Source organism: Argopecten irradians, chromosome 5, assembly GCF_041381155.1.
Source record: "Argopecten irradians isolate NY chromosome 5, Ai_NY, whole genome shotgun sequence".
NCBI classification, from domain to species: Eukaryota; Metazoa; Mollusca; class Bivalvia; order Pectinida; family Pectinidae; genus Argopecten; species Argopecten irradians.
In genome coordinates, this window is record NC_091138.1 from 47,170,230 (window position 1) to 47,187,164 (window position 16,935).

The 16,935-nt window shown below is 38.7% G+C and overlaps 1 protein-coding gene across 2 annotated transcripts in view; it reads left to right on the forward strand.

The window, feature by feature from the left end:
• Nucleotides 1-16,935, forward strand: part of LOC138324066 (FAD-dependent oxidoreductase domain-containing protein 2-like) — a 66,501-nt gene that overhangs the window by 45,032 nt on the left and 4,534 nt on the right. For both annotated transcript variants that reach the window (XM_069269077.1, XM_069269078.1), the window contains exons 5-9: nt 8,789-8,909; nt 9,159-9,389; nt 10,843-11,009; nt 11,588-11,753; nt 16,474-16,712. In XM_069269077.1, the coding sequence (XP_069125178.1) occupies nt 8,789-8,909; nt 9,159-9,389; nt 10,843-11,009; nt 11,588-11,753; nt 16,474-16,712 (924 nt within the window). The remainder of the gene's footprint in view (nt 1-8,788; nt 8,910-9,158; nt 9,390-10,842; nt 11,010-11,587; nt 11,754-16,473; nt 16,713-16,935) is intronic.

Below are 16,935 nucleotides of genomic sequence, written 5' to 3' on the forward strand. Positions count from 1 at the left end.
ACCTTTTGTGGATATTTCCCCTGACGATTCGTTAACATTGTCTACTAATTACTTCTGGTTGTCAGTTACTTATATTTCATTTTCTAATTTTGTTAATGTCTTTTGTGATGGATTTGAGGTTTGGTAATGGTCTTGTCATTCAAGACAAATTGACACTTTTCCTATCTCACCAGGAAGCTGTGCTTCATCCATCATTGTTTATGATAGTGTATGGATCAGACATATTTTCATTCAGGGTTTTTGCCAGCTATTTTTGGAAAAGGACCCTGAGCAAAAATTGGGAAAAATATTAACGGTGTTTTTTAAAAAATTGGGAAATTGTCTTCATCATTTAATTTAAGTCTGACTCAAAATATTCATCAACTATTGAGTCAGTATTCAGGTAATATAAAAAAAAAGATAAATTTATCATTTTAAATTATTTTTGATGCTGTACGTAATTTTTTAGGTCACCTGAGACGAAGTCTCAAGTGACCTATTCTAATCGCCTTTTGTCCGTCGTCGTCCGTCGTCCGTCGGTCGTCCGTCGTATGTCCGTAAACAATTTACATTTTCAACTTCTTCTCCAAAACTGCTGAAGCAATTTCAATGAAATTTTGCACAAACCTTCTAAGGCATAAGGCCAATCAAAATTGTGAATTATTATGATCCTCACCCCCCAGGGAGCTATGGGAGGGGCCAAAAGGGGTAAAATTGACTAAAATTTCAAAAATCTTCTTCTCCACTCACAGATGTGATAGAATTAAATACTCTTCATAGATAGAAAGGTCCTAAGGTCCTTTACAAAAATTGTGAATTTATATGACCCTGGGGTCTCAGGTTTTCCCCTGGGGAGGGGGTTAAGTTTACTATAGTTTATTTAGGAAAAAACACATTTTTTAGTATTATTTGATCATTTGTAATAGGAAATGAGTCAAATATTGTCAGAATTATCAGTATGAGATGGCTATTGAATCCTATTAACCAGTTTTCCATGACTGACCCCCAGGGGCCTTAGGGGCAGGGTCAAAAGGGGTCAAATAGGCTCAAACTTTAAAAATCTTCTTCTTAAATACTGGAAATGGCATTAGAATCACATACTCTTCATAGATGGACAGGTCTTAAGGTGTTTTATGAAAATTGTGAATTATATGACCCTGGGGTCTTCACGTTTCCCCCTGGGGAGGGGGTCAAGTTTACTATAGTTTATATAGGGGAAAACACATTTATGAGCATATTTTGCTCAATTTTTCATTGAAAATGTGTGTGAAACTTGTTTAGAATTATTAGCCTGAGATAAACATTTTATTATCATATATCTATATTGGTCCTGGTCCAACCCCCTCGGCGCAGAGGGGTGGGCCAAAAGGGGCAAATAGGCTCAAACTTTAAAAAATCTTCTTATTAAATACTGGAAAATGGTAGAATCTAATATCTTCATAGATGGACAGGTCTTAAGGTGTTTTATGAAAAATTGTGAATTATATGACCTTGGGTCTCATGTTCTCCCCTGGGGAGGGGGTTAAGTTTACTTTAGTTTATATAGGAAAAACACATTTTATGAACATTATTTAGTCATTAAAATAGGAAATTAGTCAATTGTTGTCAGAATTATCCCTATGTGATGGCCATTGAATCTTATCAACAAATTTTCCATGACTGATCCCCCAGCGGCCTTAGGGATGGGGCCAAAACGGGTCAAATAGGCTAAAACTTTAAAAATCTTCTTCTGAAATACTGGAACTGGTTGAATCAAATACTCTGTAATAGGATGGCAAAAGGTCTTGAAGTCCTTTACAAAAATTGTGAATTTATATGACCCTGGGGTCTCAGATTTTCCCCTGGGGAGGGGTCAAATTTACTATAGTTTTTAAGGAGGAAATACCACTTTTTGATGAACTTTAATTTGGCCATATTTTTTTCATAGGAAATTATAGTAGAATCTGGGTTAGCAATTATTTTACCTGAGATAGCATTATAACATCACTATCCATATTGGTCGTGGGCCGACCCAGCAGTGGACCAGAGCGGTGCGGCAGGGCCAATAAGGGCTGGTTCACAGAAATGATACACAATTTCAATAAATCTTTCTTCTGAAATTCACCTTAAATCTTCATAGGATTAGAAAGTTCAAATTTATAAATCCACTGATCTGTACTTTCAAAGGCCTGATGGGCAAAATAGATTAGGTGTTTTTATGCATGTCTTGTGTTTCAATTAATGTATCTAAATTCAGGTGACGCTTATGGCCCATGGGGGCTCAATCTTGTTATTGCATGTTTAATGATATTCCACCGCTGACAAACAAGTATTTTTTTTCTCTTATCAAAAAGAAAAGACGATTAAATATTTTTGTTCAGTTACAAAAGTTGCTTAATTTCTGTACACCATTACCACAATTAAAAAGTTTGAGCTTCTACTTTTACTTCAAGATAAAAAATATGAAAATAAATTAGCCTAATTGCATCCCAAAAAATATCTGTGGCACTAAGTCATATGGAATGAAGTACTGATTGTGAATGCACCAAAAGCACAAATGAATTATTTTTTTATTTATTTTTTGTGATAATGGAGACATATACATACACGATTAAACACAAATTATAGTTCAAATGATGAGTAGTTTATGCTCTGTCGGTGAAGGAGCGTCCAAAATAAAACACTTGGAACGTACAAATGTAGGTAGTACCTAACTGATCAATGCAGAAATTATGGTAAAATGCAAATACATGAGGTCTATGTAAATTGTCAAAGATGTTTGAAAATGAAACATACTACATGTATACACAAACTACAATCTATGGATTCAAACAAAATTTTTAATTTACAACCGATACTTAAACAAATTGAATAGCAGACGAAACATCTGGCTCATTCCTACTGTCACTTACCACACTGAAAGTGGGGCCACGTGACAAAAACACCAACTGACAGGACCCAAGATATTGTGCCTGAGGGGTTAATTAATTGGTGATAACAATTTATAATCCTATTTTTATGTCTGGTTGATGTTTTGCGTCCGTACCTCGGTTAGTTTTCCTGCGCTCTTGGCCAGCCGACTCACCTGTCATGGCCGCCATTTTTTCGGGTGCGTTTGATTGCATAGTCCAAAAAGTTGTGGAACTTCGCCACTGAAATCGGGACGCTTCTGCGAACATAAACTATTAAAAAATGATGTTTCCCATGTGGAATGGACTCGTACAGGACATTATATATTAATAACCAAAACCGATAGGTATATTGAGGACATCATTTGCGGTTTTAAACTTAATGCCATGATTGGGAAATAGTGACTGTATGTTTAACTCATTGATCCCTAAAATTTCATAATGGACTGGTCTTATCTTTGATTTAGAAGAGCCTAAATGTGTCTTCAGGTATGAATGTGTTAAAGCATGGCTGTTCCATTCAAAACCTGTCTCACATGCACATTGCAGCAATGTGAGACAGAATCTCATGATATTTACCTTACTGAATATATACATTAGAACTCACAATGAAGCTATATGTACATGTATAGCTGATTATTAAGTGTCATCAAAGAAACAAATGCAAGAAAACAATCTTTGAATGTGATATTTTATCGATTTTGAAAATGAGGAATACTAAATTGTCATTACGTACTGCTTCTGTGAACAGTTCTATTTGTTGAAATTCCCCCCCTGTGGCATCTCTAGAGGTCATGACATTAACCTTGAGAGTTGGCCACATATATGTTACCATGGTAACCACTGTTTGGAAGCCACTGTGGTCACATGTATATTACCCAGACAGCGGGTATAAAGTAACAAACTAGAGTCTCGATCAGCTTATTTCTGATCTTTTGTCCTGATCTCACTGTCGGCTGTACGAGAGTTCTGAATTCGTGTAGATTGGCAATATGTTGTGGCCGAATTCATTAACTGCATATTATTGACCATGATGATCAGAGCTTAAACGTCATGACCTTCGCGTAGAGTAAACACAAACAACTGATAATCGGATTCCCACTCTAACGATAGTATTTACATATTGATAATTATTTCCCTAATTTAACTCATTCGCCCCTGGAATTTCATAATGGACTGGTCCAGTCTTTGATTTAGAAGAGTCTAAATGTGTCTTTAGGGGTGAATGAGTTGAATTAATAGTTACATCTTGATATCCTAATCAATAACAATGATCAGAAATGATGAATGTATTCAACCCAATAAGCGCCCAGGACGCTTTAAAAATTGAAGCAACTCAGGGGGCGCTTAATAAAAACAAATTTGTACTTGCTTTTCATAAAATTATTCTGTTAAGTAAGCCATAAATCAATTTGAAAAAGATATCAGTAAGAAAACTAACAAAGTTTTCATATTTTGAATTCAAATTAAATGAAATTGAAGCCTCAAAAAGGAGGGGCACTATATTGGGTAGAATGTGGTATGCTATTTTAGGACTGAAGTTTAGTAGGGGACTCCAGTTTTCGCAGATTTCCAAATATCAACATACCATTTATCAGCCATAGCCAATTTAAGTTATTTAAACACCTTATTCATGGTATCCAGATTAATCCAATAGTTTTTAACTTTTCAATATGACAGTGCTCATACTAAACCTATATTCTGTAAAATGATAGTATATTGAAACTTATTTGCCATTCCTTACACTCCCTATGAAAGTAATATTCAAAGTGTATGTCTGTGTCCCAAAACTCACTTGTTGAGTCTTATGGGATGTTCTAAACTCACCAATTGAGTCTTCTTTTATGGTGTGTATGAACTCATCTCATCAAATTTGTTTAGTATAATAGTTTATTGTTCCCAAGCTACCCAGTTTGAATTCCAAATTGTCGTGGGTTTCATTAACCTGGATATTCCCGAAATATCAAATACTGTACTGTGTAATCATGTAATGTACAGTCAAATCTGTCTTAGCCTGCTTAATAAGGCCACATTATTTTAGAGTCCAAAATGACCAATTTCAACACATTTTAACCTGTGTATAAAGACCACCTGCTGAATAAGACCACTTTTCTAGGGTCGCAGATGACCAATGTCAAGACCATTCGACCTGTGAATAAAGACCACCTGGCTATAAAGACCATGCTTTTCTCTGTCTTTTGGGTGGTCTTTATAGACAGGTCTGACTGTAATCCTGTATTGAACTTCTGTTATATTACATCTGTTTATTATCTCAATTTCTCTCATTCAGTTTTTGACTGCACGAATCAAACATGTTGATCCCTCAGAGTTATCAGTGTTATGGAGATTCCATTTAAGACATATGAAATCTTTTCATTTCTGATCTGGAAAAATAATTCTTGAAGCATGTAAATAATCTGTCAGTGTATTTTATTAGACATGAATTATTGGACAATCAGGAAAGACACAATAGCACCTATCGATCAACTAGGTACACAAAAGCTACGTGACAATGTTTACTCCCCGAAGCTATCAGGAGTCACTTTTTCCAGTTCCTCACTTCCACCACAAAAGGATATTGCGGAGAATTTTCTGAAAAGAGTTTTTCCTAACAAGCCACTAAGAATTGTTTGAAACAGTCGATCAATATTCTGACACTTTGGTGTAAATGTTGCAATTTAACATTTGATTACTGGTGTTATATAGAGACGTCTATGGGCGACCTTTGGAGTGGGTGTTTGAAACCTCAGTCTGGAGTTATCCCGCCTTGAGATGTGTTTGAGAAGGGAGTGTTCGATAGCAATTAAGAGCTGTAGATGGCTGTTCATAGTGATCCATGTGTAAAGAGCCATGTTCCTGTGGGATAGATGAAAGCCAGTCTATATCTCCAGGCAAACTCCCTCAGAGTCGTAAGGATTTAAAAAAAATATTCATGCGTTTTCACAATGTTGACATACATTACAGTGTCTTTGAAACTTAGGATTTTAGTTGTTGACGTTACAGTGTCTTTGAAACTTAGGATTTTAGTTGTTAAAGCTTACACCAAAAGGGTCGTTAGGTCTTGTACAAGGTTACAAATATTTACAGGGTTATTAGGTCCCAACTGATCACCACAACCCAAGGGGTTATAAAGGATTGTTATATCTGATGCAGGGTTACAGATATTTACAGGGTTACTTGTTTCTAACTGATCACCACAACCCAAAGGGTTATAAAGGATTGTTAGATCTGATGCAGGGTTACAGATATTTACAGGGTTACTTGTTTCTAACTGATCACCACAACCCAAAGGGTTATAAAGGATTGTAGATATCTGATGCAGGGTTACAGATATTTACAGGGTTACTTGTTTCTAACTGATCACCACAACCCAAAGGGTTATAAAGGATTGTTATATCTGATGCAGGGTTACAGATATTTACAGGGTTACTTGTTTCTAACTGATCACCACAACCCAAAGGGTTATAAAGGATTGTTAGATCTGATGCAGGGTTACAGATATTTACAGGGTTACTTGTTTCTAACTGATCACCACAACCCAAAGGGTTATAAAGGATTGTTAGATCTGATGCAGGGTTACAGATATTTACAGGGTTACTTGTTTCTAACTGATCACCACAAACCAAAGGGGTTATTCAGGGTTGTTAGATCTGATATAGGGTAACAGGGTTACAAAAATCTACAAGGTTATTATCACTCCTCCACTGAATTGGCCAATAAAAACATTGATTGTGTTTGTCCCTCCTTCTATCCATACTTCCTCTGTTCATCTTTTCCTTTTTTGCGTCTTTTATAATGACACTAACTGGCAGAATCTTGGCTCAATACTAAGTTTCACTTTAAAAAGTTCATGCATGACAAAAAATAGATCACTGTGACCAACATTTTGACCTTTGACCTATATAAAAAAGAACTAAAAAGTATAAGGTATTTACAACAACAAATAACTGATGAAACCATTAGAACTGTCAATTTGTGATACAACATTATACCACTTCCCCACATCCTCTGAGAATTTGAGGCCAAGGTCGGAGAGGGGATGGGGGGTGGGGATGGGTTATAAGTTGGTCTCTTGGGCGACAGTTCTTGGGTTTTAGTACATTTTTATTCCGCTGCTTCAAATTAATTGAGTTTAAGTATAGTGTTGTTTAGAGAACCTGGTTTTTGGCTAAAGTTTTTACTAACTTGCCTGCTCTTTTTAAATGTGACAAAGAATACAAGACTCAATTCTTAATATAATTACCACAAAGGTGTATGTGTTGTGAAAGTGAAGAGTGAACTGATTGAGTGAATGGATGGCTTTAACTGGGTGTTAGGCCCCTGGAGATGTTTCTTGTCTAATTGGATGCAAGCCCCGTGTTAAAGGACTTGATGGAAACATTGTAACATTGAAATCAATACCAAATTAGGACAGAAAGAACTTTTATTGTAGAACCGACCCTTTAACGATAGAGGGGGATATGTGGGCAAAGCTGAGACTACCGATAGTCAGTGTACCACGTATGTTTCTTTCCTTGTATTGTCACGACTGTGTCAGCTCCGTGTCAGAATTTATACAGATAATTGTCCTTAAGTGTTCGAATTAGCATGGATTTCTTGTAAATGGTTTTACATAAGATACATGACATATTTTAATGGTGTAATTACGTGGGCAGAACAATTTGTAAAGTAGATTCTAGGGAAATAATGATCGCTATCTTCTAGACATTTTGACTTATCTTTGGTAGTTTGGTTTATAAAAACGTTTTTTGTTTTACAATTGATGAAGTTATGCACTTCTCCACTTTCATCTAAAAACCAGAGAAATGTGATAAAAGTGACAAGAGTGTATCCATTGCTAAATCAGGACATAATTAGCTAAGCTGTCATTGCCTCTTGTCGCTTTTGCCTCATCTTTAGTATTTATATACCATACATACATGTAAAGAAATTCAACTGTGACCCCATAATTCTCTCGCAATTATGTATACATAAAGATCAATATGTGATGAAAGCCTTTGGTGTATTGATGGTATCATCACGATCCATCATTTGCCTGCGTCAGTAATTTGCTTTTTACAATTCTTCTTATTACAAAAATGTCCTGCAGAATCAGAAAAATAGTATCCACACAATCTGATGAAAATGCATATCCTTATAACCACCCCGTTCAGTAGAGGATTTGACAACATTCCATTTGAGGTCATGTCCAGGTGACCTTTGGAAATAGCCAATCAAACTGCTACCATCAGAATCTTGAATGTGAATTTCAGGGGACAAAATAGTTTGAAAAAGCTGTCATAATTTTTTTCGTGTATGTTAAGTCATCTCGCCCAAATAGCACAACAAATGTAAATGTAAAATGGGACGAAATGACATTTTGAATTGATGCCCTGCAGGTAGGGCGTTAGAATTGTACCTGCTGCCCCTATTGCATGATCGTAAAAGGTGACTAAATTTAGGATCTTATCTTTTCTCTTCTTCCTAACTGACTGTATCTTTCCTAATGCCTCCCTTGGCACTGCCTCACTTTTTGACTGCAGTTGAGCATTCGCCCCCGTGAGGAAGGCTCTGGGTTCTATCCCCTGGCTTAGACACATCAATTTGTTGTCTTGAATTGTAAATTTAAATAAGTTAACTACGTATTTGACCCAATAAGCCTAAGGGCACTTAAGAATTGAAAAAATAAAGGGGTGCTTACTATAGAACCAAATTTGGACGAATATTTCACAAAATGATTGAACAAAGTTACCTATAATTCATATCCATTTGCAAAAAAAATCAAACAAAAAAAACCAACACATTTTTTCGTATTTTCATATTTTATAGGGGTGAGGATGCTTGTTGGGTTGATTACAGTAATATTAAGTTATACCTTCCTGTTTACTTCATGGGATACTTAATAAATTTACTGATTATTAAGCTATCACTTTATTTTACAGGTCGGGGCAATGCAGCATTTGAAGTAGCAGACTCAATATATGGGTCTACAAATGTTATACATATGGTAGGGAGGTCCCGAGTCCGACTCGCCTGGGCCACGCACTATGTCGGAGATCTGAGGTAAGGACTTGTTCTACATCAAACATTGTCATGGATAAGATCTTCTTTCATAAATTAGTATCTCCAAAAATTCAGCCCAAAAATTATTAACATTTACCTCTGGATCTTGTGGAATATTCGATAATCAGTATTGTTTTAAACTTATCATATTCACAACATCATAGAAAAGGTGTGTGTCATTAGATATTTTAGGCATTTTATCATTATCCAATCCAATCTCTTGTTATATCTCAGTATTTTCCTCTCTAGGGCCGTAAACAATGGACTTTTAGACACGTATCAGCTGAAATCCTTAGATGGTGTCCTGGAAGCAGGATTGGATGAGGTCAAGCTGGTCAAACAGGGGTCAAAGTTCATTCTCCAGTTCAAGGATGAAGAGGAGGATTCAATGTTTCCCTTAGATAATTTTGCACTTCGTGAACCGTACGATCGTATCGTCAGGTGTCTCGGCTTTAAGTTTGACACCAGTATATTTAATGAGTGAGTATCGTCTGTAAGCGTGGGTTTCACAGTTCCCCAAATTTATATTAGCATCCCACAATGAAATGAGGAGGGTGCCATAGAGTATTATCCACACCGTTCTCTTCAATACCTTCCTGTAACAGCCTCATTCATAATTGAAGGCAGGGGGCATTTACATTAAGTAGATTTCTAGTTTATCCAAGATATCAACTAATGAAGTATGGAACAGCAGATAGATATAATTAAATCTTGTCAGCTCAAAGTTTCTGGGATAGAATGACAGGGGCATCTTGAAAAGTGTTCATTTGAGCCAACTCGTGTCTCTTGGGAGATAACTCTGTGTATATGGGAAAACGACTCAGTGTCTATGGGGAGACAACTCGCTCTCTATGGGATGACAACTCAGTGTCTTGGGAGACACCTCAGTGTTTATGGAAAAACACTCAATGTGTATATGGAAAAAACGACTCAATGTGTATATGGAAAAACGACTCAGTGTCTATGGGGAGACAACTCAGTGTCTATGGGGAGACAACTCAGTGTCTATGGGGAGACAACTCAGTGTCTATGGGAGACAACTCAGTGTCTTTGGGAGACACCTCAGTGTTATGGAAAAATGACTCATGTGTATGGGAAACGACTCAGTGTCTTTGGGGAGACAACTCAGTGTCTATGGGGAGACAACTCAGTGTCTTTGGGAGACAAATCGGTGTCTGTTGGAAGACAACTCAGTGTCTTATCCGGAAACAACTCAGTGTCTATGGGGAGACAACTCAGTGTATATGGGAAACGACTCAGTGTCTATGGGAGACAACTTAGTGTCTCTATGGGGTGACAACTCAGTGTCTTTGGGGAGACAAATCAATGTCTATGGGGAGACAACTCGTGTCTGTGGAAGACAAGTTAGTGTCTTTTTGGAGACACCTCACTCTCTATGGGGTGACAACTCAGTGTCTTTGGGGAGACACCTCACTCTCTATGGGGTGACAACTCAGTGTCTTTGGGGAGACACCTCACTCTCTATGGGGTGACAACTCAGTGTCTTCGGGGAGATAAATCAATGTTTATGGAGACGGCTCATTGTGTATTGGGAAATGACTCAGTGTCTATAGGGAGACAAATCAGTGTCTATGGGGAGAAACCTCACTCTCTATGAGGTGACAACTCAGTGTCTTTGGGGTGACAAATCAATGTCTATTGAAAGACACATCAGTGTCTATGGGGGGACAGCTCACTTTTTATGGGATGACAACTCAGTGTCTTGAGAGAAAACTCAGTGTCAAGGGGAGACAGCTCAGTGTCTAGGGGCAATTCATTGTTTACGGGGAGACAACTCAGTGTCTAGGGGGGCAATCAGTGTTTACGGGGAGACAATTCAGTTACAGTATTATGATATAATAATAAGAAACCATATTTGATATGAAATAACTGAACAGTCTATTTGATGATTTAGTGGTTTATGTTTTTCCAGTACGTCTAAAATGATGTTGGGAAAAGGAAGAGCAAAGAAGTTCCCTAAGATAGATTACGACTATCAGTCTGTCAATAACCCAGGGATGTATGTCGTCGGGGTCGCCTCCCACTCCCTGGACTTCAGAAAATCTGCTGGAGGTTTTATCCATGGATACCGTTACACAGGTCTGTATGATAGTAGTATTTTGTGTAAACTTTCTCCACTTAAAAAATCATCTGAACAAAACGATATTTATGGCAATAAAAATCAAAGATTATTTTTAACTCAAATCAATTATTTCCTTTAGTATACATTTCATCGCATTTAATGATTCTAGTAGAATTAAGATGAAAATTTTCACTTATTTTCCCCACCATTGTATCTCCATTTTTGGCCCCATATAACGTTACGGTATATGCCCATAATAGTATTGACCGACTTCAAGAACTGGATGGGTGCAAGGACCTAATATAGATATAGTATTTACATATCTTTGTTTCATTCTGCGAATTTCACAGAAAATACATTGTAAACTAAAAATACCAGATTTTATTTTTAGAATTTCACAGATTTTATATTATTAAATAAGCAGAGGTGGTGTAAAAATTTATATAAATACAGAGTTCAAATACAAAGAAAAAGAAAGAAAAAATTGAAACCGCAAAAATTTTGACAAATTCTATTATTCTAATAACTTTTATGTGTTAACTGTTTAGCCTTAGTTTGTAATTCAGGCCTCTAATGAAGAATTTGTTTTCCTCAGCCCGTGCTCTACACCACCTGATGGAGTGGCGATACCATCAGGTCCCATGGCCCTCTGTCAGCGGTCCCATCACACAGCTCCTCACTCACATTATCAAAAGGATTAACGAGGCGTCCGGTACCTACCAGATGTTCGGTATCCTTGGCGACATCATTATTCTTAAAGAGTAAGTGACTGATAGATGGATGTAGCAGTGATTCATTATAATGTGACAGGGTTTACAGAAAATTTGTTGGTTGTGGACAAGAGAGAGATATTGGCTCAATAACTGATCACTTCAAATTCGTGGAGTTTTGTTTGATATTTATAACTAATTAGCTAGACTCTAAGATCTGGATTTCTGATTGGTTAACCACAAACCTTCAACCTTCAATCACAAACCTTCAACCTCCAAACACTAACCTTCAACCACTAACATTCAACCACTAACATTCAACCACTAACATTCAACCACTAACCTTCAACCGCTTACCTTCAACCACTGACCTTCAACCACAAACCTTCAACCTCCAACCTTCAACCACTAGCCTTCAACCTTTAACCTTCAACTCTAGCCTTCAACCTCTAACCTTCAACCTCTAACCTTCAACCTCTAACCACTGACCTTCAACCACAAACCTTCAACCTCCAACCTTCAACCACTAGCCTTCAACCTCTAACCTTCAACCTCTAACCTTCAACCTCTAACCACTAACCTTCAACCACTAACCTTCAACCTCTAACCTTCAACCTCTAACCTTCAACCTCTAACCTTCAACCTCTAACCACTAACCTTCAACCACTAACCTTCAACCTCCAACCTTTAACCTCTAACCTTCAACCTCTTACCTTCAACCTCTAACCTTCAACCTCTAACCACTAACCTTCAACCTCCAACCACTAACCTTTCATCAATGACCTTCAACCACTAACCTTCAACCTCCAAATTTCAACCACAAACATTTAACCACTAACATTCAACCACTAACTTTTAACCTTCAACCACCAACCTTCAACCACTAACCTTAAACCTCAAATCTTAAACTTCTAGGTTTTCAGATATGGCAGTTGCCTGGTATGGACCTATTGTAAAGCTGGGTACTCCTTATTTTAAAAGCCTGACTTAAAATGATCCATGCTGTTATTACACTGTGAAACAAAATAAAACAAACTCTTCAACCCTAATCATCTTCAACTGAAAAAATCTCTGAAGATAGCTCATATCAAATATGATTGTAAAATCTGGACATGATAAATGATGAGCAGTGCCTTGTAATTAACAGGTATTGTCATTTGAAAAACGTGAAGTATCATTAATTAATTAAATTTCAATTCTAATTTGTCTCATTTCTCTGGATGAAACAGATTACAATGCAATAAATGTTTAACAATCAGATGTTTTCAGTCCTGAAGTGCACTTTAGGAGTTTGATTGTGAGAAATATGGCATGCCGTTTTCATGGAAATAGCTTCTTAATATCAAAACTAATTAGGTTTCTAATTAATGATGTAATGCACTTTTTGTTGAAGCCTGTGGTGTCCTTTTGTTGGATTTAAATCACTTTCATATCATATTTTTTATCTTCTGAATATTTCATTAACAAGAGCTAATAAATAGGAGTTCTTCAAGTGCATTTTATAACGAGAATTCTGTATGACGGCTGAGATTTTAGCATTGATGCTGCGAGGGACCCTTTAACAGGATTTACGCAATTATTGCGTTCTCGTCTGTCACAAGCGTGACGGGACCACCTGATCAATGATTGGTGGGAGTGAAAACACCAGGCTATTATCGTGTAATGACAAATGCTAAATACAGTCTGAATGCTAAAAAGGTGCTGGTCAGGTTGGGGCAGATTACTTCTGACTGTGTTGTGTTGTGGTGGCGCCGGTGGGATGACGTAGTTTAGCCGAGAGGAGTGTCGCGTCTGATATTGTGAGGGTTAATCCTTGTTTGGTCTGATTGCTGTGTTTAGGTATAAAGCCAGTGTGTGGTTAACAGGACAGCTAGCAATTATATGGTCCTTTCACAGCAAACTCTACAATACATCTGTAATCATCAGAGTTCTATTTTGTCCCTCAAATTGTCATAGTTTATATTGTCAGGGTTATCCTGTATCTCGTAAACAGCTATATCTAAGTCAGGTACTGTTTTGTCGCTAAAATAGATACTCACACTCGTTATTTGTGTCATATCTACTTCTACACGGAAGTTCTTTTCTCTTGCAATAGCTGTTTATTGAGGTATTACATTCTTCCACTAGCTGTTCAACTGTAGGTCACAGTGACTGAGTGGTTAAGGTGTCTGACATTCTACCACTAGCTCTTCATTTCTGGGTCACAGTGACTGAGTGGTTAAGGTGTCTGACATTCTACCACTAGCCGTCCAACTCTAGTTCACAGTGACTGAGTGGTTAAGGTGTCTGACATTCTACCACTAGCTCTCCACCTCTGGGTCACAGTGGCTGAGTGGTTAAGGTGACTGACATTCTACCACTAACCGTCCAACTATAGATCATAGGGATTGAGTGGTTAAGGTGTCTGGCATTTTAACACTAGCTCTCCACCTCTGGGTCACAGTGACTGAGTGGTTAAGGTGTCTGACATTCTACCACTAGCTTTCCACCTCTGGGTCACAGTGGCTGAGTGGTTAAGGTGTCTGACATTCTACCACTAGCTTTCCACCTCTGGGTCACAGTGGCTGAGTGGTTAAGGTGTCTGACATTCTACCACTAGCTCTCCACCTCTGGGTCACAGTGGCTGAATGGTTAAGGTGTCTGACATTCTACCACTAGCTCTCCAACTCTGGGTCACAGTGGCTGAGTGGTTAAGGTGTCAGATATTCTACCACTAGCTCTCCACCTCTGGGTCACAGTGACGGAGTGGTTAAGGTGTCTGACATTCAACCACTAGCTCTCCACCTCTAGTTCACAGTGGCTGAGTGGTTAAGGTGTCTGACATTCTACCACTAGCCGTCCAACTATAGATCATAGGGATTGAGTGGTTAAGGTGTCTGGCATTTTAACACTAGCTCTCCACCTCTGGGTCACAGTGACTGAGTGGTTAAGGTGTCTGACATTCTACCACTAGCTTTCCACCTCTGGGTCACAGTGGCTGAGTGGTTAAGGTGTCTGACATTCTACCACTAGCTCTCCACCTCTGGGTCACAGTGGCTGAGTGGTTAAGGTGTCTGACATTCTACCATTAGCTCTCCACCTCTGGGTCACAGTGGCTGAATGGTTAAGGTGTCTGACATTCTACCACTAGCTCTCCACCTCTGGGTCACAGTGGCTGAGTGGTTAAGGTGTCAGATATTCTACCACTAGCTCTCCACCTCTGGATCACATTGGCTAGGTGGTTAAGGTGTCTGACATTCTACCAATAGCTCTCCACCTCTGGATCACATTGGCTAGGTGGTGAAGGTGTCTGACATTCCACCACTAGTCCTCCACCTCTGGGTCACAGTGGCTGAATGGTTAAGGTGTCTGACATTCTACCACTAGCTCTCGAACTCTGGGTCACAGTGGCTGAGTGGTTAAGGTGTCAGACATTCTACCACTAACCCTCCACCTCTGGGTCACAGTGATTGTGTGGTTAAGGTGTCTGACATTCTACCACTAGCTCTCCACCTCTGGGTCACAGTGGCTGAGTGGTTAAGGTGTCATACATTCTACCACTAGTCCTCCACCTCTGGGTCACAGTGGCTGAGTGGTTTAGGTGTCTGACATTCTATCACTAGCCGTCCAACTCTAGGTCATAGTGATTGAGTGGTTAGGGTGTCTGACATTCTACAACTAGCTCTCCACCTCTGGGTAACAGTGGCTGAGTGGTTAAGGTGTCTGACATTCTACCACTAGCCCTCTACCTCTGGGTCACAGTGACGGAGTGGTTAAGGTGTCTGACATTCTACCACTAGCTCTCCACCTCTGGGTGACAGTGGCTGAGTGGTTATGGTGTCTGACATTCTACCACTAGCTCTCCACCTCTGGGTGACAGTGGCTGAGTGGTTATGGTGTCTGACATTCTAACACTAGCTCTCCACCTCTGGGTCACAGTGGCTGAGTGGTAAAGGTGTCAGACATTCTAACACTAGCTCTCCACCTCTGGGTAACAGTGGCTGAATGGTTAAGGTGTCTGACATTCTATCACTAGCTCTCCACCTCTGGGTCACAGTGACGGAGTGGTTAAGGTGTCTGACATTCTACCACTAGCTCTCCACCTCTGGGTGACAGTGGCTGAGTGGTTATGGTGTCTGACATTCTACCACTAGCTCTCCACCTCTGGGTGACAGTGGCTGAGTGGTTATGGTGTCTGACATTCTAACACTAGCTCTCCACCTCTGGGTCACAGTGGCTGAGTGGTAAAGGTGTCAGACATTCTAACACTAGCTCTCCACCTCTGGGTCACAGTGGCTGAGTGGTTAAGGTGTCAGACATTCTAACACTAGCTCTCCACCTCTGGGTCACAGTGACGGAGTGGTTAAGGTGCCTGACATTCTATCACTAGTTCTCCATCTCTGGGAACTGTGTCCAGATTGTTGAAGTGTCTGACATTCTGGCACTTTTGAGCAATTATGTATTTGCCTACTTGTAGTTATTGCTTTTTTAATGACAAAACAGAATTATACATAATTTCTACGTCGATTTAGCCCCATCAATTTTAGCGCCAAACATCTGATGCTGAGAAAATATAACTGCTCTTAGACAGGAATGAGAATAATGTGTCACTGGTTGCATAAAGAGAGTGTTGTTCAATAGAGATAAAATATAGTGAAAACTCTGAGGAGAAACACAGGTCGTCTAAGAGAGATGATCGTTAGTACAGATTCGACTGGACATATAGCAATTTGCATTCATTAAGGCACTTTCAATCAATAAAAAATTAACACCATTACTTTCACTTTGACAGCAATGGAAAGGAGTACATTTACCTGGAGGAGTATCCGATTAACCTAATTCACAGACTGCAGGAGGACTCAGGACATTCTGCCTCCAAGATCATCGCAGTCGTGCTCCAGTATGGAGCTAATTTCTCAGGACCAGGGAACGACATTTTCCGTGTAGACCGAGCTACCGGGGAGCCATCAGAAGCACATACGTCTAACTTTCTCCATCCAGTCCTATACTACTATGACACACTTCCCACAAGTTAGTAAAACTTTGATCTTATCCTTCTCCAACCCGCAAATTTTTGGCAAATTTTATAAATTAGGCCACAGGGAAATAAAAATTCACCAGGGTGAAGGTCATCTTGAATTTTATTGACATGACTGATAATATATATATATATATATTGCAAAAAAAAGACAATATTGATTTTATTGTTATTACAGTATATATGCTGGCTATTTTTTGGGGGAAAATATTTTCA